The sequence below is a fragment of the Equus caballus genome, chromosome 28 (genome assembly GCF_041296265.1).
Source record: "Equus caballus isolate H_3958 breed thoroughbred chromosome 28, TB-T2T, whole genome shotgun sequence".
NCBI lineage: Eukaryota > Metazoa > Chordata > Mammalia > Perissodactyla > Equidae > Equus > Equus caballus.
In genome coordinates, this window is record NC_091711.1 from 46,625,628 (window position 1) to 46,647,505 (window position 21,878).

At 45.8% G+C, this 21,878-nt stretch overlaps 1 protein-coding gene across 5 annotated transcripts; it reads left to right on the forward strand.

Moving 5' to 3' along the window:
• Positions 1-109: 109 nt before the first annotated feature.
• NUP50 (nucleoporin 50) lies at positions 110-20,294 on the forward strand. Of its 5 annotated transcripts, none has more exons than XM_023630997.2 (8): positions 110-776; positions 4,391-4,469; positions 6,343-6,426; positions 9,673-9,859; positions 11,131-11,796; positions 14,100-14,181; positions 15,718-15,836; positions 16,842-20,294. In XM_023630997.2, exons 2-8 carry the CDS (start codon positions 4,401-4,403, stop codon positions 17,042-17,044), a joined length of 1,410 nt encoding a protein of 469 aa, XP_023486765.1. In that variant the 5' UTR covers positions 110-776; positions 4,391-4,400; the 3' UTR covers positions 17,045-20,294. The 5 variants fall into 5 exon arrangements, with proteins under 5 accessions (XP_023486765.1, XP_070109691.1, XP_070109690.1 ...); XM_070253590.1 differs by having other exon boundaries at positions 458-776; positions 6,343-7,601; XM_070253589.1 differs by lacking the exon at positions 110-776 and adding an exon at positions 1,477-1,908.
• The last annotated feature ends 1,584 nt before the right edge of the window (positions 20,295-21,878 follow it).

Genomic DNA, 21,878 nt, shown 5'->3' on the forward strand with positions numbered 1-21,878 from the left:
GGGTGTGGGGGTCGGCGGCACCCTATCCCAGCGTCACCCACCCTCCCCGATCACAACCGTCTCCTCGCAGCCCTCCAGCACCCACACGGACACCCCGAGCCTGAGCAGCGCTCACAAACAACGCGCCTCCTGCCAGCGCCTCTCAAACTGTAGTCGCGCCGACCTGGGCGCAAACGCCTCAAACGTGGACGGCGACCGACACGTGACCAACGCGCGTAAACTCGAGCCGCAGGCGCCAGCTCTCTGGCTGAAGCCGGCGCGTGCGTGAGTGTGCGCATGCGCTCGCGCAGGCGTAGCCCAGGCGCGCTCCTCCCGGGGACAGTTGCCAAGCAGCTGGGCGCATGCGCCACGTGACGTCCCACAGCCCGCAGAAGGAGGTGCTGCGGCCCGAGGCCTGGGCGCGCTTGCGCAGTAGTTGGACGCGGGCGTTTCTTTCCTCCCTTTTTTTTCGAATCGGTTTTGAGGGGTAGAATCGAGTTACAAAATGGCGGCCTGGAGGGCTTTGGGCGCTGTTCCCCTGGCGGTCTCTGGCTGAGCGGACGGCTCCCTCCGTCGCTGCCGAGCACAGAGAACCGAGGCGCCCGGGGGACATGCTGTTGGAGACTCTGGGCCTGCTGACCGCCGAGTCCTCGGAGAATCTCGGCGCACCGGAAGCCACCAGGCGGGCCACCCGCCGCCGCTTCGGACCCGAGCGCCGCGGCCGCGACCTCGCACCTGCTCGCTGCGGCGCACCCGGGCTTCGCCGCGCCCACGACCCCGCGGGGGCCGCCCGGGAGGTGAGAGGCCAGCGGGCAGCGGGGAAGGGGCCCGGGCCTCGGGAGGGGACCCCGGGAGACAGCGTGGGTGTGGGGCCCGGCCTGGGTGTGGGGACCCTGGGTGTGAGGGCCCGGCCTGGGGTGGGAACCCTGGGAGGGAGCCGCGGTGTGGGGCCCCGGCCTGGGAACGAGGTGCCCGGTTATGGGTACGGCACCTGGGCCTGGAGGGATATCGTGGGAGGGAGCCTGGTTGTGGGGCCGGGAAAAGGGACCCTGGGAGGGAGCCTGTGTGTGGGGTCCTGGCCCAGGGAGGGGATCCTGGGAGGGAGCCGGGATGTGGGGTCCCGGCCGGGGGAAGGGACCCTGGGAGGGAGCCGCGATGTGGGGCCCCGGCCTGGGAAGGAGGTGCCCGGTTCTGGGTAGGGCACCCGGGCCTGGAGAGAGAGCGTGGGAGGGAGCCTGGTTGTGGGGCCGGGAAAAGGGACCCTGGGAGGGAGCCTGTGTGTGGGGTCCTGGCCCAGGGAGGGGACCCCGGGAGGGAGCCGGGGTGTGGGGCCCCGGCCCGGGCAGGGGACCCCGGGAGGGAGCCGGGGTGTGGGGCCCCGGCCCGGGCAGGGGACCCCGGGAGGGAGCCTGGGTGTGGGGCCCGGCTCGGGGAGGAGGCGCCGGGCGGGGTGCTGGGGGAAGCCGGGAGGGTGGGGCCGAATGACAGCAGCGACGCAGTCGGGGGCTGTTTGTGAAGCGGAGCTCGGGGCCGACCTGTGGGGCTGCGGTGTCCGACTTGGGTAGGGCTCGCCCGGCTGCGGGGCCCCTGCGGCCCCGAGGAGGCGGGAGGCCGGAGCGCGCAAGGGCCGGCCCGGCGTGGCCGCCTCGGCTTCCTTCCTAGCGGTGCCTCTCGGTACTCCCCTCCCTTCTCCCCTCTCTTCTCGCCCCTCTCTGCCCCTCTCTTCGCGCCCCTTCCCCGCTCTCTCGGGCCTGGCTTCGCTTTGCGGTTGCAGCCCCGGGCTGTCGGTCACGCCTCTGCTCTGTTCTGTAAGAAGCGGTTCAGAGATTCCGTTTCTGCCGGTCTCAGTCTCCGGGGTCCGCCCCCTCGTTTTCTGTTTCCTCCGGGCACCGCACCGTCGAGTGCGGTCAAATCTGTTTTCATCTTAGGGTGAGCTGTTGTCTACTGAAGTTCAAAGCCAGGGGCGGGGCAGCACCAGGGGGCAGCGACCACGTTGCTATATCGGGCACAAATAATAAAGTTTTCTCCAGTTACCATAAGTTTTAATTTCCTATCGCAATGCCTCATACCTAGAAATCGTTTCATGTTTTGGTGTGTTTTTAACGACAAGCTCAAAATTTTTTTAAGTTCTCAATTATGATAGCTAGCACATAAGACTAAATACAGGGATTTTTTGTTTCTCGAGTAATAAGAAAATTTATTGACGGAAGTGTCATGCTTTGAAATAAAATTTGGATTTGGCAATATATATTTTAAAGCCTGGCTCATAATTCAAAAATTTTTTTCCACACTACAACTTTTAAGTTTTGGAGGAAGAGTAATATTTTATAGCCTTTGCTTCTAACAAAACTTGTTTGTTAGTAATGTTTATTAACCATGTCCTCTGTTCCAGGCACTGTTCTAAGTCTTTTGTTTATCTCATTTAATTTTCACAATGCCTGCCTATTCCACGGATGAAGAAACTGCGTCACAAAAATTAAATAACTTGCCCAAGGTCTCTAGCAGGAAAATGGCAAAACTGGGACGCCAGCGTCTTGTAGTACTTCCTCAAATATGTGGTGCCCAGATCGCTGATTCAGCATCTGCCAGAACACCTCCCAGGAGATGGGCAGGTTTGGGGCGCTTGGGGTGGGTCAGTGAACAAAGATCCCTGCCCTCTGTCAGGTCGCTGGTTCAGAAATCCTGTGGGATATGGCATCAGCACCGTTAATTTGGGTCATTTTACTATGCCAGTTATCTCTTCAGTTGTGGGTATGAGTTAGATGTTAAAATTTTACTCTTTTTACTGTTTTGCACTTTCAGTTCCACCCCTTTTTGCCAGTTAATCCTAATAACTGTTAAGTTGTTAAGTTAATAGTTAATAACAAAAATGACTATTTAAATTTCTCACCTCTTCTGCCCTCTGGTGGAGGTGTTAGCTACTGAATAGGAAGGAAGTCCAAGCCAGCCCCTGGCCTGTGAAGGGTTCAGATTCAGTAAGGAACCACGTGTCTTAACAGTCCCTTGTTTGTGTGACAAAGAGTAATAGCAAAACTTGACCAGGTGTTTGGAGGGGAGACAGTAAAAGAGGGGATTCACAGGTAATGGCTGAAAAGCATATTTGTTAATTCTCATACTTTATGTTTTAGAATCTTAGACTTTGAAACCATTTATTCTATAATTAGGAAAAAAAAGCGCATACTTGAAAAATAAGGAAAAGTCAGACATTATTAAAAGCTGAAAAGCCCCTATGTAATTAGCTCTAGAGGGGTCACATTTTGGAGGACTTTGGAATGTCAGCGTTTGAATTTTATTTGTAGATACTGAAGAGCAGTAGGTGATGTCTAAGTTTGTATCTTGTGACCGTGAAGTTCTAGGAACTTAGTGTGGTGGGCTGTGCTGTTGAGGGCAAACAAGAGGGGAAAGGCAATCAAAAGGAGTCTAGGTGAGGTTCCCTAGCCTTGGCTAGTGCCCCAAACGGATCGATAACTTCCTGGGCAAGATGAGCCACGGAGGAGAGGGAGCTTTTTTGGTCCATTTACCTGGTGAGTTAGGGAGGAAGCAGCATGACGCTCACAGGGGAGCTCTTCCTTCATTGTTTTTGGGTTTTGTTTTTTATAGCAAAGGATATGTTAAGATCAGAAAACAAAGTGCAAATTTTCGGGGACAAGTACAAGCGCACTCTTTGGGTAGATCCTCGTATGCGCACTGCAGAGATGGTACTCTTGGTGCCCCAGCTGCTATTCTTCCCCGTAGTACCATGGTTTTTGAGGAGTTGAGCCGCTGGCTTATTTTTCAAGGGTTATAAATTCTCAGAATGTTAACATATTACATAGTAATCACATATTGAATTTTTAACTGATGTCCAAGTTTAGTAAACAATTTAAGGTAATTAAATGTTCAATTTTGGGAAATGTATTTCTGTCACCTGTCTGTAGCCTACAGAGGAGTACTGTTGTGAAGGTGTTTCCATGCATATTAAGATTCTTACCTGAGGATGAACTTGTTACCTGGATCATCTTAAGGAGAATTTTAAGTATGAAAAATGTGTAGCAAGACTGTAAGTGTAATTTGCATAGAATAAGTTAGTTAAGCACTTGTTGATTATATATACAGTACCAAAGAGTTCAGATTTAAAAATAAGGTTTCCTTTTAATTTTTTTCAAATGAAGTTGGTTTAGTGTTGTTCGGAAAGACTGCCAGCGTTCCTTAGGAGACCTCTGCTGCCGCCTCACTTAATTCTTCAGTGGACGTGTAAGACTGGGAGCCAACAACGTCATTGTAAAGTTCTGTTTAAAGCAGTTCCCACTGGTGTCAGGAATGTTTTTGTCTCATTTCATGCTACAGTGAATTGTAAAAGTTCTTTGTAAAAGTTATATCTTTGTCTAGAAAAGTACGCTTTTTGCTTATGACCTGTTTACTTTTAACTTAGGTTCAAAAACATGGCCAAAAGAATTGCCGAGAAGGAATTGACAGATAGGAATTGGGATCAAGAAGATGAAGCAGAAGAGGTAAAAAGCAGTTCCTTAAGAATGATTTCCTGCTGCTTCTAAATTTTAAATTCATTTTGGGGCTCCTCATGAAGACTTTGTGGTAAAAATAAAAGGCCTTTTTAAAGAACATCCTGAACAGGAAATAGCATGTTTTTCTGTGACGCACTTAGTATAGAAATTTATTAATTGCGTTTGGGTGTGCTTTTGCACTAGCATCTGTTCTCTAAATAGCCTCCTTTGTGGAAGCACCTTCCTCCTGACTTTGATATCTACTTGCAGTCCATTCTCTAACCCATGGTTCTAGTCATGAATGAGGGTGAGTTGAATGCTCTAGTCGTGAACTTAACACAGTGCCAGTGATCAGACTTGAAACTGGCACACCACCATCTCCATCTGCCATACCCACAATTTTAGATTTCACAGGATCGAGGTCACTTCCTGTACTCTGATGCTTCTTGGAGGCCTGCTTTATTTCATGTGCTTATAGATCTGAGGCACCCCCCCCCCCCCAACAATTGCATTAATAGGAATAGAATTGAGATTGGCCTAGTTTCTTTTCTAACAAAGTAAAAATGGTGTTCCCTGAGGAAATGTTTTAGATCTTCTCTCGCAGAGTAAAGCACAGCTGCGTTTCCAGTGCCTCGTCAGCAGGTAACTAAGGGAGTCTGTAGCCAAGTCAGCTTTCAAGTTAATAGAATAGTGCTATGTACAAACAAAATTAAAGAATATGCCACAGTGTTTGCAAGCTTATTCCTATGCTGCTGTCTTCCTTCTTTCTGAATCTATTTTCCTTTAAAAATATTTCTGTACTAATATGTTTAGGGAAACCAACATCACAAGTATGTTAATATTTTGACAGGGCTTTTAACATTGCTAACTGACGTGGTGCTTTGGTAGTTGAAAAGCTAAGTTTTTACCAGGTCTTACACACAGTTACGTTCTGGGCCTAGTAAGATTTAGACTACCATGTAATGATTGACATTAAAATATTCTAGGAGTGAAGGAACTTCCATTTGGATAGATTCTAACAAAATGAGTGTGGAAGGATATTACATTTAACTTAGGGCAAGGGTAGCCAAATGGTCCTTTCTGTGGGTATAGAGCTCTCTCTAAGTTTAACATTATTTGAAATAACGATGGATGAGAGCTTTTTACAGAAAATATTTTATACCAGCCCTGGAGGGTAAAAGAAAGGTGGAAATAAAGCCAAAGGTCTCCAGCAGACCCCATTGTGGACGTGGCACTTTCACATCCCGTGGAGGCGGTAGCATCCATCAGGGCCACCTGAGAGTCCCAGGTGCCTCAGGGGGCTTTTGCGTGATGGGCAAATGGTCAGGGCTCTTCTTAAAAATAATGTATGTGTTACAAATATAAAATTTGTTTTTTTAAAACTGTAGTGGTAAGATATTAGATTTGGACGTCGGTTTCAGAGCTGGCTCCACTACCAACTATTCATGACCTTTAAAGCACCTTCCAACTTTTGGAGAATAGGTTTTGCTTCTTAAAGGAAACTGAAGTTTTATTCTATGTTTTGTTAATATCCTTGAATATTTCAAAGGTTTGAAGAATTGGTCCTGAATAGTCTTGCATCAGTTTTGATGGTCTTAGTCTTGTCAAAACTTGGTGCATGCACTCTTCTCTCAGGATGGTGATTCAAAGCTTAAATTTATAGATTCTGGAACAGTTCTGATTCATCTAACGAGCATTGGAATTCACAAGATAATAAACATAAACTCCTTTAACAAGCCCTCTCCATAATCTGTGTTACCAGTATTAACAGTACTTTAAAAGCAGCAGATATTAGATAAGTGTCTGGTCTCATCTTTTTGTTCGGCGTTTTCTCTCCTTTTTGGCCTCATCTTACTGCTGTTTAATTTGTACGCTTCTGCAGGTGGGAACATTCTCGGTCGCCAGTGAGGAAGTGTTGAAGAATAGAGCTATAAAGAAAGCAAAGCGTAGAAATGTTGGATTTGAAGTGAGTGTTTTCTTACAGCTTTTGATACTAAACACTAATTTGATTTCTGAGTTGCAGAGCATTTTCACCTCTGGGAGCAATCAGATCAATAAATGCTTTTTAAAACACTTGGTCCACTTGTGAAAATCCTTGGTGTAGACCATGGGAGATAGAAAAAAATAATAAATATGAGATCTGTACCTTAAAGGGAGCCTATCCAGTTGCAGAAATAGAGACAAATTTGAGTTGAGTGACAGTGTGAAGAGATAAACAGGTAGAGTGATACAAAAGGCGAGAGAAGGGGGTGTCGGGCAGGGCTGCAGAAGGGAAACGTAAGATGCTCTCAGAGTCTACCTACCCCCCGGGATGAGGTGTGGTAGGGGAATCCTTTCAGTGTAAGGAAGCATTTCACAGGTTGGTGTTCTTCCTGGCGCAGTATAGTGAAATGTTTCATTCCTGTGTTCAGAGGGATAAAAGATGAGTTGTAACTCGTGAATTGGAATCATGTGGTCAGCATTCAGCAATCCCTCCACATTAACAACGCGCCACCAGTACAAGCCTCAGTGCTCAAGTACATTCCAGATCCGTGAATGCTGTCTTGGTGGCCTGGACATCTGCTGTCGGGCAGGAGAAGCCTGTTGGAACATCCTGGGTGGCAGCTTTGGAGTAAACCTACACAACTATACCTTCTGCGGTGGCTCTGAGCAGTTTTTTTTATTCCATATTCTTTTCATTCTTAAGACTGGTGACTATTTGGATGTAGGTGTTAAGCCAAGTGATATTTGATGGCTCTTTCATGGGGAAGATAGGGGGAAAGAGACAACTTATTCAGGGAGGAAATGATTGGTTTCGTTTTGGAAATGTATTTTAAGGGCCTGTGGGGTGGAGTTCCCTAGAAGACCACTGGGTATACTGGTTGGCTAGTCAGGACAGGAATTGGAGTGAGAGGTCGGTGTTGCTCTGGGAGCTTTCACGTAAAGGAAGTTGAAGCCATGGGGGCAGAGGAGAAGAGGCATGAGAGTGGGAGCTCGTGATGAAGAAGGAGAAGCCGAAAGCAGACGGTCTCAGGACTGGTCCAGCTGTTGGATGAATGGAGGTGAAGAAGTGGAAACAGTGTGGACAATCCAAACTTAGCCAAAGGGGAGAGAGAGAGGCTGGGAGTCCTCAGGCTGTGAAAGGATATGAGCTGTATATGGGTAAGTGAAACCCACATACAATTTTAGCTGTACCTTTTAGCATCAGGTTTCCATTGGAACCTGTATATTAGAGAAACTAAATGTTGTATCATCCACTTAAATGCTGAAATGTGGCTTTTCCCATGTAGTGGGTTTGTTTGTTCATTTGAGAGATCTGCTAGTCACTGGAGATACGTAGGTGGGTAAAACAGACCAGACTCTCCCTGCTTCAGGGAACTTACATCCTAATGATGGAAGAGACACAGACACGTATTTAATATTTATTTTTCTCCATAAGTGCCGTGAAGAAAAATAAAACAAGTGAGGGAGATTGGAGGACACAGGGATGTTGTCGTTCCCGTGGATCTCAAGTGGATATCTTTTCATTTAATTTTTACTTTCATTTTTCTGAATGTCCCTCATTCCCTTTTTTTTAAACCAGTGATTCTTGATTTTTTGTGATGATTCTAGGGCCAGTTTACTCTCAGCAGTTTCCAAAATAGCTGTAAATACCATGTGGCTTTTTTTTTTTTTTTTTTAAAGATTTTACTTTTTCCTTTTTCTCCCCAAAGCCCCCCGGTACATAGTTGTGTATTCTTCGTTGTGGGTCCTTCTAGTTGTGGCATGTGGGACGCTGCCTCAGCGTGCTCTGATGAGCAGTGCCATGTCCGTGCCCAGGATTCGAACCAACGAAACACTGGGCCGCCTGCAGCAGAGCGCGCAAACTTAACCACTCGGCCACGGGGCCAGCCCCAAATACCATGTGGCTTTTAAATCTAGTGCAAAATAAAAGGCTCTGAAGAGCCACTTGCAGCCTTGTAGTTTGTCCGTGAATCTTGTTATAAAATGATAGCTGTCAGTTTGTTGTATTTTGGATTTTGAATCATCAAAAATCAAATTTGGAGCATCAGAACCTAAGCTATATTTATTATATGCATTAAAATTGATACAAGTTAACATTTTGCATTCTTTCCCTAATTTTATTACCATAAGCATATCAGTAGTCAGTAACCATCTGAAATTCTGTAGACATGATTGACACTTCCGTGTTATTTGAAAACTGTAATAGTACTAGGCTAGCTGGCCCATTTAGAAAATGAAGAGTTTCGGTTTGAGTAAGTTTTTTGCGAGACCGTGATTATAACTCCTTTATGGGGGAGCTTAAGGTCATGCGCTCTCTCGGATGTGCTGAAGCGTGTGTCCTGCCGTGATGGATTTTTGGGACTGTTTCCTGGAGCCTCCTTGGGTCTTGGTCTGAGAAGCAGGTCACCTCCCTGTGGTGTAACCATGACTTTGAATGAAAAAAAGACCTTAGAGAAGTTGTAGGGACTCGAGCAAAGCACTGTAAACCAAGGAACCTTTCTCCAAAAGTTCCCAGAGGCGGAGGGCAGCTTTAGAATTTCATGAGGAACGCCAGACGTTTTCAGAGTATCCTGGGTTAGGGATGTGGGAAAGCTAGCAGCAGTGGGCAAGGCCTACTAGAAAAACCTTGCTAGAGAAAGCAGCAAGGAAACTGAGACTAAAGCGTCGCCTCTGGATCTCTCAACTAACAGAAATCTAGATTTGAGACGCATTCAACTTCGGGGGTTTCTGTAGGCTGAAAGCTACAGAAGTTCTTAGGAAGTTATAGTTAAACGGGTAAAATACTTTTAGTTAACCTAACTTGATGTTTCTACAACTTCCTTAGGCAAATGATCTTTAACTGAGTGGTATATGAAAACTCTTTCACTTGGGGTTTAGTTGTGTTGAGAATGTGTTTTTAGTTATTATTCTGAGGCTGGGTAGTGGGTATGTGAATTTCTTGCATTAGTCTTTTTTATCTTTATATGTTAAATGTTTTTTAAAATCCACTGCACTGTAAATTATGACTGTCCTTCCTGGCTATTTCAGGAAGGCAGCTCTGAATTGCAAAGCCGTCATTAGGAATAAAGTCTATCTCGTTCCTATTTCTGCTTGTGCTGACAGGTTCCATTAATGCTGGTTGCCTAAGGATCCTAGGTGCTATTTAGCCAAGATAATAATTGTCACTCACTCGCTTATTTGGCGATAAAAAGCAGAGTTAGCTAATGTCTGCTCTTTCTTTATATTTCAGTCTGATAGTGGAGGGGCCTTCAAAGGTTTTAAAGGTTTGTTTGTACCTTCTGGAGGAGGCGGGTTTTCTGGATTTGGTAGTGGTGCTGGAGGGAAGCCTTTGGAAGGACTGTCCAATGGAAACAGCGTAACTGGTGCCCCTCCCTTCTCCAGTGCAAGGGCAGCAGCCGAGACCAAGGCAGCCTTTGGTAAGTACGTTCCCTCCCCTAGGCACACCTGTAAGTAAAATCTATGAAAGCTAACTGTCCAGAGATGTTTTTCTTGTGCTTACCCTGGGCCCTGAAACTATGTGAGCAAAACAGGATAATAATGAAAAGGATGGAAATGAGGGAGATGTTGGCTGTTTACAGAGTAAGTGGGCAGAGCAGAGGCTTTTGAGCCAAAATAGACCTAGATTCTCTTCTCAGCTCTGCCAGTTACCAGCTCTATGACTTTGGTAAAGTTCCTTGACCTCTGAACATCCAAATCTTCAGCTATGAAATGTGAGTGACCCTCAGAATTGACTTAAGGGTCAAAGGGGAGGAGGAAGCTCGTAGCCGCCCCTCTGTAAAGGCCTTCCTCCGCATCCCCACATTCAGTGAGCATGTACCAAGGACTTCCTGTGTGCCGCACGGCTGCTGGGAGCTTAGTGGTCCTCCCAGTCTAGCTTTATCTTGCCCAGGATGTGTTGATTACCTGATCCTGTTTTGAGGCAGTTAGTTAAGAACTCTTGGGGGCTTGCCCAGTGGTGTAGTGGTTGAGTTCACGTGCTCTGCTTTGGCAGCCTGGGGTTCGCCGGTTCGGATCCCGGGTGCGGACATGGCACTGCTTGGCAAGCCATGCTGTGGTAGGCATCCCACATATAAAGTAGAGGAAGATGGGCACGCATGCTAGCTCAGGGCCAGTCTTCCTCAGCAAAACGAGGAGGATTGGCAGCAGATGTTAGCTCAGGGCTAATCTTCCTCGGAAAAAAAAGAACTTTGGGGATTAGCAACAGAGAATGGGATCATGGGTTAAAATCTTCAGTTCTTGGAAATAATCCTGACTGGTAGGATTGTATTTAGCTAGTTATTCTAAAGGTATATACTGTTTCATTTTAATTAGACTGGTTAATTAGAATGGTTAGTCTGATTAAGATAAGCACTTCCTGTTAAACTTTTAACTACATTAATATATGTTCATCCTTATATGATAGAATATTTTGACAGTTCTGTGTGAAATGGGCATCCTTTTGAAGAAAAATATTTTAGAATTGTAGAGGTTTAACACAAGCGTATAATAGATGCTGTTCCTATTTAAGGTTTGATTTGATTTTTGTGATAACCAGTTCCTGCATATTAGATGTGCTCATACTTCTTGAACTGTCAAAAAAATGGGATACAATAGAAGCAGAAAATATGAAGACAGAGTGGCATAGAAATCTAGATGATTTAATCCAATCAATTTCTAAATAAATTCTTACAACTGTAATTTCCTATAGGATCTATTGCCGCAAATGGCCCTACCTCCTTGGTTGATAAAAAGATTTCGAATCCCAAAACTAACGGCGACAGCCAGCAGCCTTCCTCCTCTGGCCTTACCTCGAGTGCAGCCCCTGTCGGGAATGCCTATCACAAGCAGCTGGCTGCCTTAAACTGCTCTGTTCGGGATTGGATAGTGAAGCACGTGAACACAAACCCGCTCTGCGATCTGACACCCATCTTTAAAGACTATGAGAAATACTTAGCCAGTATTGAGCAGCAACATGGGAACAGTGGCAGCAGTAATTCTGAAAGTGAAGCTAACAAAATGTCAGTTGAAACACAGTCTCCTTCCCTCTTTGGTTCAACAAAATTACAGCAAGAGTCACCATTTCTGTTTCATGGCAACAAAACAGAGGATACATCTGCAAAGAAGCTGGAGGCTGTGTCTGAAAAGAAAACGGACCCATCACTAGGAGCAACAAGTGCCTCATTTAATTTCGGCAAGAAAGTTGATAGTTCTATTTTGGGCTCATTAAACTCTGGCCCCTTGACTGGATTTTCATTTTCTTCTGGAAACTCCAGTTTATTTGGCAAAGATAGTACCCAGAATAAACCAGTTCCTTCGCCATTTTCCGCTAAAACACTGGAGAGCCCGGCAGAAGGTGGTAGTAATGAATGCAAAGGTAAACCACAAAGCTTCTCCTTGTGAGTCTGTTTTAGATTTGTGTAAGTCATGCTTAGTGGGAAAGCCCAGGCTTGTGACTGAGGTGGATTTGGATCACCGTTTCTCCATTTTCTCGATGTGTGATCCTGGACAGAGTTGATTAGCTTCTTGGAGTCTCTGTTTCTTTATTCGTAAAGTGGAGTAAGACCTGTTTTGTAGGCGATTATAAAGATTGAGACTATAAAAACATCTGGCATAGTGACTTTGAGGACTGTCAAACACATGGCTTTGCATGTTAAAAAAAGTGAATTAACATTTTTTGAAAGCTGTGTTTTATTGAAAAAGTTCATGAATATCCACTGAACTGTTTGTATTTAGGAGATTTGATCATAAAGTCGCATGGCAAAACAGTATTCTCCTATAAATAAAAAAGGCAGACTTTTCATAGCCATGGGGACCAAATGGACGGTGCTTTCTCAAGACACGTCTGGATTGCAGCCACCTTTCCTGAAGTCTCTGGTGTGTGTGGGGTCAGTGCCCCGAGCCAGGCCTTAGTCCCAGTCCCTCCAGGCCTTCGGTGGTTCTTAGCTCTCTGAAAAGAAGGGTACTGTCATAATCCCTGTCCATCACATGGTGGTTGTGAACAAATAATGGCTGTGAAGATGCTTGTGAGCAGTTAAAAGTACATCTCTCAGGGCTGGCCCCATAGGGTAGTGGTTAAGTTCACACTTTCCTCTGGCGGCCTGGGTTCATGGGTTTGGATCCTGCGCATGGACGCACACCACTCGTCAGCCATGCTGTGGCAGAGACCCATTTACAAAATGGAGGAAGACTGGGGGACTAGCCTCGTGGCCGAGTGGGTAAAGTTCACACGCTCCACTTTGGCAGCCTGGGATTCACAGGTTCGGATCCTGGGTGCAGACCTCCTCCACTCATCAGCCACGCTGTGGAGGCATCCCACATGCCAAGTAGAGGAAGATCGGCACAGGTGTTAGCTCAGGGCCACTCTTCCTCAAGTAGAAAAAGAGGAGGATTGGCAATGGCAGATCTTCCTAACACCCAAAAAAAGAGGAAGATTGGCACACATTAGCTCAGGGCGAATCTTCCTTGGGAAAAAAAAATACATCTCTCAGGAGCTATCACATTAATCCTTGAGAATGAAAACTACAGTTCCCAATTTGCCACTGAAGAGTATGTTTCTTACAGGGAGTTAAGCCTCCATTCCTTTTCTGTCCTGCCCTAGCTTCAAGTGTGTCCTCAGGCAGGGGCCCTCCAGGGCAAAGCATAGACTAAAGAGCTCCTCTTTTATTTCTTCTCTGCCCTAAGTAAGACGGATGGAGTGTGGAGTGTGTCCTGGTCTTAGGGCAGTCACAGGGACAGGGAAGCCACAGCTTGTCCCCGGGAAGTTGAACTTGAATTGTCTCCACTCAGCAGGCTGCCCGTCAACATTAAGCGGTTATTCCTTAGCGTAGGATCATCGTGTTTTATACAGCAGAAAGAGCTTGTTCAGGTAGTACCAGCCTCGGGGCTGCCCTGCAGAGGCTGACGGAGGAGTCCCTTCTGGAAATGTAAATCTTGGGTTTTGAATTGCTTGAGCATCAGAATTATTTTTCTTAGAGTTGCTTTTTAATGTCGTGAGTTTCACGCAGCCGTGTCCGAAGTGTCTTAGGTCTCCCTGTGGTTGGAGCTGGCGTAAGTGGCAGCTGTGTCCCACCTGGTCAGGGAGGCACCGTGGGACCAGAGCGTCAAGGGGCCATTCAGACGGAGCTTGAGTTACTTAGACTTGGCTTTGGAGTGATTTCTCTGACAACTTTCCCTGTAAAAAATTTTATTGACTTTCCTCATCTTTGGTCATTGCTCATATTGATTAGTCCTTGGCATGGTGTGGACACGGTCACAGGAACATTTGGGGATGAAGTGAGAAGCCTATCGGAGATGTTGATTTTCCACTGGGTAATCTGAGTATTTATGAGTAGTGACTGATTATTTTTCTCTAAAAGTTGGCTGTACACTGAATCGTAAGCATGGACATTTTTCCATTCCAAAGCTTTCTGCAAATTACCATTTAGTTTAGAAAAGAAGTATGTTCCCATTAAAAATGATTGTTTTTCACAAAAATTAAATTAAATTAAAATTAAATTAATTAAAATCCAGGGAGCACCTCCCCACTCCATAAAGTTTGATGTGTGCTTTCAGTTTCTCTGTCAGCTCACATGGGATTTTTAGGCTGAGGTGGGGTGGAGGGTAGATAACAAACTTCTTTTATCATATTTTCGTGCTCTTGATTTGAATTTTATTGAGTTAGTGTTGTTTTTATAAAAGGTGGTGATGAAGAAGAGAATGATGAGCCGCCCAAAGTAGTAGTTACTGAAGTAAAAGAAGAAGATGCTTTTTACTCCAAAAAGTAAGTAAGAGTCAGGAACCCACTTGGTGACCGTGTTTTCAGAGATGTGGAAGGAGGTCCTGGCTGAGAGTGTGGGGGTGACGTTGTCCCTGCTGAATTTACTGAGCATCCCGCCTGGGCTCAGGCCTTTCCTGCTCTTTGAACTGGAACAAGAATTCTTGGCCTGTTTATTTAAAAACAAATGGATTCTAGAGGTTTCCTACTGGGCATATCCCACTCTATTCTGTTAATATAGCTCTTGTGCTTTTAAAGTGCTTTAGAGTCAGGCTTTTCTCTGATCTTCCCACCCCCATCTCATCTCATACTTCTCTCCCTTTCTTTGTCTCCTTTCTTCTCTTCCCCTCCTTTCCCCACAAAGAAAGCCACCTGGGCACTGACCTCAGGTTTGGTTTTACTTCCGCTCCTAATCAGGAGGCATCTCTGATCCCTTCCTGGAGACCTGGTTGGCCTTCGTGGATTTTCTCACAGCCAGAAAGTTCTGCCTGGTAACCATCCCTTTCCGTTAAGGATGTAGAAACACTTTCTCTTCCCCCCAGTGATGAGAGCTGTTTTGTTTTATTTTTGTTCCTAAGTGAGAGCTGCTGCTTTCAGAAGAAAACTAAAGGGAAAATTTGAATTATCTCCACTCTCTCAGTGAAATGAAATTAGTAGTGTTTAGTACAAAGATATTTACAGAAAAACATTTGTGCCTTAGACGTTTTCCTGGATGTGTTTTTCTAATAGAAAAATTTCAGACTGAGTCAGCAGTTTTCATGACATAAATCACCATGTCCTGTGAGATTCCCAAGTGTCATTTTATTTTTGAGAACTTTTAAAAGAGGCCAACAATTTATTTTGCTTATTTTAAAGTTGAATTATGCACATGACATAAAGGAGTGGCCCTGACCTAAGGTTTTTTCCTAATCAGAATAAATCAAAGGAGTAGGCAGGGGTTTTGATTTGTTTATCAATAACCTGAGGAGATGTGTGACACAGAGGCCGGGAAGACCGCCGATGACGTTGTTAGTTAGGCCTTGCTTAAGAATGTTTTCCAGATTTATCTCAGTGTCGTAGGAGGTCACAAATGGAAGGAGTCCTGAAGAGAATTCAAAAATAAGAAATAGGGGGGAAAGGGCGGGAGGGTTGGGGACAGAGTGCTTGTCCTGTATTTGTTCCTGCCCTTAAAGGACAGGGTCACCTCTGGTGCTCAGGGCCAGAGGAGCACAGCAGAGGGTACGGGGTGCTCGGCTGTGACTCGGACAGGTCTAAGAGACAGTTTCAGAAAGTAGTGTTGGAAAACGTTTATAACGATAGGGAGTTTATAATAAAAACTTGAAACCATAGGGAGGGGTTTTAGAATATCTAACCAGATTATCTTACTCTGGTTGTGGCCAGATCCAATCTGGATCAATAAAAGATTATTGTCCTGAAGCTCCCGCTGCTCTCGTTTAGTTCAGATTTTTCCACACAAGTGTGAACAGTGGTTGTTAGAAAACTGTGTGTGCCCTGATTTGTCCTGGAGTGTCTGATCCTACCTATTGTTTTTTTTTTTCATAGGTGTAAACTATTTTACAAGAAAGACAATGAATTTAAAGAGAAGGGCGTAGGTACTCTGCATTTAAAACCTACAGCGAATCAGAAGACACAGCTTTTAGTGCGGGCAGACACCAATTTAGGTGGGTACCTTTTTTCAGGTGGCACAAAATAACCGTAATCACATAGTATATAAGAGCCTTTCGCCTTGCTGATTTTACTCATTGAGATTTTCAAGTATATTGATGTGTTTTTGGAATGGAATAGAGATGGTTCAAGTCAAATTCATCCTATACTGACTGATTATTTATGGATTTAGTTGAGTACCGGGATATAGGGTGTAAGAAAATGTGGGTGTGTTAAAAGCTATAGCCAAGAAGTAACTAACATGGTTTTCATTTCCCTTTGTGTTAGAAATGTGACCGAGAAGCTATAGGTAAATTGGATGGTTTAATAAACACAGAAGGGGAAGTAACCATTTAAGGGAATGCATTTTATGTAGCAAATAATCATTAACACATTGCTGTCCGCCCCTCACCCCACCCGCCAGCTTTACTCTGACGCAGTCCACTGGAGGAGGGCTTAGTGCCTGCCCGACCTGGGGGCCAGGTCTGAGAGGAAGTGGTTGGTAGTGGTAGGCCACACCAGGCCAGGTCACAGAGACACTTCTGTGAGGCTTTTTTCTTTCTTCGGGGCCTAAGTTGTGATGTCTGTCTTACCCAGCGAGCTGTGCTGGCCTCTCCAACAGATGGTTCTTTGCTGACCATTCTTTGTTCAAATGACACAGTGAAGACTCCAGGTCATACGAGCGTGTCCTCCTTTAGCGCAAGAACGCACAGGCTGTTGCCTGTTCGGGATGCTGGTGTGGCTGTAGACTCGGGCAGGCGGGAGGGCACAAGGCAGTCCCTCCGCAGTAAGGCGGAGTGCAGGTCCTGCCGGAGGCCTCACGGCCCTCTCTCGGGAACACCGTGCTGGTGTCTGTGTCAGGGAACCACTGCCCTTTTTTATGACACTCCTGATGGATCCCAATTTTAGATCTGTTAATTTTAAGTTGCTTCGATCTTTAGTATTTGGCATATTAAAGCTGTAGTTTAATAGAGCTCTAGTTTGCATGACTTTGCTGTATTTTGTCCTTTGTTTAAATGCAGGCAACATATTGCTGAATGTTCTGGTCCCACCCAATATGCCATGTGCCCGAACAGGGAAAAACAACGTACTTATTGTCTGTGTTCCAAATCCTCCCGTCGATGAGAAGAACGCCACCATCCCAGTTACCATGTTAATTCGGGTGAAAACGAGCGAGGATGCAGATGAGTTGCACAACATTTTACTGGAGAAAAAGGACGTCTGAACACACTTCAGCTGAGGAACTGTCGCCAAGTTGCTGCTTCCCCCACTGCCCCTTAAACTTAGTCAGTTTTTCTTCTTTCTTTGACATTCTAAGAACTTATAGATAACTTAAAACTTTTGTGAGGAAGATTAATATGGCCAATAAAACCTTTAATGTTAAGTGTCAAGAAACTGTATTCTCCCTTCTCAAGAACTGTCTAATGTGTAAAATACATTTGAAAGAAATTTTTTGGAAGATTTTTAATGTTCATTTGTTAAACCAACCACAAGTGATTTCTTAATGGACTGCGATCAGGGTATCAATTCGATTTCCCACAGGCTCCTCCAGTCCGTGCATTTGGGGTGTGCCGGGCCGGCTGGCTGCGAGAGCCACGCTCTGCTTCCCTGTGAACCGTGCGGCCGCGCTCTCGCTCTCGCCGGGATGATGTTTCTTTGCTTTATTTTATTAAGTGTTATTTTAAAGCAGAAATGTGAGTACTCCGTGTTTGCCTCCAGCATGGGAGTCGTTAGCTCTTGACTGGTGAGGGTGGCCTCGAACCCTGTGGCTGCTTCACTGGGGTTCAGGAACAGCTTTTTCATTTGAAGAGCAAACAAGGAGCTTGTAGCTTGGTTTTGTGGATTTGGTTTGTAGTTTTACTCATGAGGTGCTGTCACTTCTCTGTGCCCCTAGAGACACACGGGGCAGAGGGGGATTGGCAGGAATGAGGTTTAAAAGCACAAATTTGGTAGCTGTCGACCATGGACAGTAAACCCTTACAAAAACTAAAGTTAGGTCACCGTGGAGCTGCAGCAGGGAGAGAATGCACTCAGTTCGTTCCCGCGGCGGCCCCCATGGATCTCAGAACTGCCGACGACGAGAGGGCAGGCGGAGGGGCTTTACCGCGCCGAGTGCTGCGAGTCGGCCAGGAGCACGCAAGGAGGGGATGGAAGAGAAAGCGGAATGTTCCCGTGGACTGTGGACGGCAGTGCATTCCACGGTCCAGAGCTGAGATTTCCATTTGCTTTTTTAAGAGTGAGACACTCAGTGTGCCCGTTTGGAAGGGAGCCGTGGTCGTGCACGGAAGTCTCCACGTCACTTCATAGCTGGCAGGCGGCCAGCACCGCATTCTTTGAAGACTCTGGGTACCTGAGTTAGATGCAGATTGTAACGTTTAGACGTCCACTTTCATTCCTCATGACTCTCTCAGTGCTGGTGCCAGGCGCTCTTGTTTGAAGGCTCAGGGGCCGTGCCTGAGGGCTCATACTTGTATATTCTGACCTGCAGTGCATAATGTCTTCTGACTTAGAAAAGAGTGGTCAAAGTCATTGCAGATAGTGCGGTTGCTTTTTTTAAAAAAAACGAAGCTACAACTTTTAGATGTGAAGGGGGCGGGGAAGCTTTTGTGATTAAATATGTTGACTCTGAAATACTTGAGAGAAGGCAGTGGGGCCGGTGTTTGTCCAGAGGTTCTTGTACCACTGATCCCAGTTTTCTGATTCCACTGGGAGAACTGGGCCCAGTGTGTGACTTTGGATAAATGCACGTGGAGAGGAGTGCTTGCGTTCATACAGAATGTGGGCAGACCCAGCTGCGCTCTGAGACCTGGGGAGGAAGTGGCAATCATTGTTGCATTTACTTTTTAGAATTGAGACTATTGGTGAGTGTGTGACACATGACTTAGAGTGAGCAAGTGGTTGATGGTGTTACAGTAATCCTGGCCCTGCCCTGTTCGCTTTAGGTGTATCCGGCTGGTGCAAGGCTGAGGAAAGGAGGGGAACAGCTTTCACTGTTACGGCTCAGTCACACAGGCTCCCATGGTCCCAGCCAGAACAGGGACCTTCAGTCTTCCTGGCGGCTTACTTTGTCAGCCCCGGCCTGTGTGGTGGGATGTTCGCATTGGCGTGGAGAGGTCAGGATTAGATTACCTTTTACCCACCTGTAAAAACAGTTTCTCTCTCTTTAAGTTAGTGCATATGCCTGGCTTTCTTTTTTCTAACATTCCCAGCAAATTCTTGCTGCTAAGACTGGCGCTGTTGAAGTGAAAATTACGGGGAGACTGATGTGTGTATCCTAACTCAGAATGTGTCATTTCCTCAGAATCATTCTTATGCTTTAGGAACTTGTTGGTCTCTGCTTTAATTGTGTATTAGGATAAAAGAGCCTAAGTATATGTAGATTTTACCGTAAAATCTAGATTCTTGTGTGTGACTTCGGGGAACAGGCCCCCTCGGCCTCCAGAGGGCTTACCTTTTCTTCCCCACTGTATTAACTGCTAAATTCTGTGCCAAGAGTTTAGTTAGAGTTATTTTTAACGAAGTATTAGAAATTAGGCTTTAAAATGTTTAATGTGACTGAAATTTTCATCTTTAGTTTGAGGATCTATGAGGTGTATCAGATACGTGGCCTAAAGTGAGCTGTGTATATCTCTAATTCTAAATCTGATTGTGTTGCATCTTGACAAATACTGAGTATCCCAGTGGCCTTTTTTTTTTTTAACTCATGTGTGTCCATCTTACTCTTTTGAGCATTCCCAGTAAGCAAAAAATGGAGTGTTATGCTGTCTCCATCATTAGTGCTACAGACTGAAAAATGCGTGCCCAGTTTTTAAAGTTCAGATTGTGTTTTCCATGGAAGGACAAGTCTGACTGTTTGTGGACTGATTTTCTTGAAAAGGATTATTGTTTTATAATTCTAAATCATATTTTTGACATGCTGCATGCCAAAAGTATCTACCTGGTCTGGGGTAGAGGAAGAAACTAATACTTCACCTTACTATTAGAGTTCAAAACAAGTTTTCACGGAGAAAGCCTTTTGGGTTTAGTTTTAAAGGTAAACAAGTTTGTTTTTGAGCATTTGTCAGTTATTCTTACATTTCAGAACAGTCAGAATGCAAGCCCAGTGCACTTGAAGACTTTGCAGACTAAATGGCTCACTCCCAAACCCGAGTATCCGTTCTCATTCTGGAAGTGAGAATTTTAGGTAGAAACTGGTCCCTCCTTGCAGTCCTGTGCTCTGAGCACAAGGCGCTGGGGGCCTCGGCCCGCGCACGCACCGAGGACTAGCTGCACACGCAGCTGTGGCGGAGCCGGAAACTTCTTAGCAATCAAATGGATAGAGTGTTTGCTTTCTATTTTAAATAGGAAATTGTTTTCTAAAACTAAAATACTTGAATTGTCAGACAATGTAATCTCACTTTGTATTGGTTTTTGGATGATCCCATGGAGGAAGTGTAAAAATCCATGAAATGTGAATAAATGGAAAGTAAACAAAATCCCAGTGTTTGACAGCTTTCTGTTCCTGTGACACATCTGGTGGTCATACACCTCAGGCAGCCCGGAGCGGGGGAAGCAGGCAGCAGTGGGGCCCAGAACCCTTCCTGGACGCGGGTGCTGCTTGGAGGTGAGGAGAGACCTGTGTCTCACCAGAGCCCCCGGAAGTTGGATCACGTGACCTCCAGACCATTCAGGAGCTCCTGTTGGGTTCATGTTTTTACAAGTTAGAATGGGAATAATAGGTCCTTCGTTGGCTGCTGTGCGAAGCATTGTGCTCGGTGCTGTATGTGGATTATCTCGTTCAGTCCTCGCAGCAAACCTCCCAGACACAGGCTCCGTGACGGGTTTTCCAAAGAAGGTTCAGTTTCTTACGGGTAAGTAAATGGAGTTGGGATCTGTGTCCAGGTCTGTTTCAGTCAGAAATCTGAACCCTCTTACGAACATTTTAAAACATAGGGATCAAGAGGGCCGACCCCATGGCCTAGTGGTTAAGTTCGGCATGCTCTGCTTCAGTGGCCCAGGTTCAGTTCCTGGGCAGAGACCTACGCCACCTGTCAGCAGCCACACTATGGCGGTGACCCACAAACAAAATAGAGGAAGACTGGCACGATGTTAGCTCAGGACGAATCTTTCTCAGCAAAAAAACCCCAAAAAACAACTAAGGATGAAAATGATAAAAAATACATTTTTAGTTTATGTAACTTTAAATGTTTGGTCATTTAAGAAATCACTATTAAGGCATTAACAGATTAAGTTGTGCTATAATTATGATAGTATTTTGGTGCCAGGTTCATATTTTTTAAAGTTTGCTGAGTTGTTCAGCACTTAGCTGGTTTACCAGAGGTGTCTCCTGGTAAAGAAAATACTACCAAGACTAGCATGCATCAAAGTGTTTTTCCTCATCGGGTAACATTAATGGAAACTACTGAAGGGACGCTGAGAGGGCGCTGCGGAGAGGAAGCCTGCCTGAAGGGCACCAGCCCTCTGTCAGGAACTCAGCCAAGTGGCCGCACGGAGCATGCTCCTGGGAGCAGCAGCTGGGAACTTGTTAGAAACGCACACCCGGGCCACCCTGGACCTGTCGCAGCAGAACCTCAGGCTGGGGCCTGGCTGGTTGGTTGGTTTTTATTGAGAGAAAATTCACATAGCATAAAATTCACCATTCAAAAGTATACAATTCAATCATTTTTAGGCTATTCACAGAGCTGTGTAACCATCACCCCCCTCTCTAATTTCAGAATATTTTCATCACCCCCCCATTGGGATTCTAACGGGTGGTCCTGACACACGCTAAAGTTTAAGAACCGCTGGGCTGCATCTGTGCTCCCTTGTCTAGAGATGACCTATGAAATCCCCGTTGGCACATTTCAGGGCAGGAAACAGCAGTGATTATCAGAGTTGCTAGGAACTGTGCCAGCCCTGTACATCCATGTCTCACCCTGCCCTCACTGCCCCTGGGAAGGGGGTGACCCAGCTCTGCAGCTGAGCAAACCCAGCCCGGCCGGTTCGATGACGAGCCTGAGGATGCAGCTCGCCGAGGGCCCAGCCCCGCCCGGCTCTTCCCCGTTGGGCCGCTGAAGGGA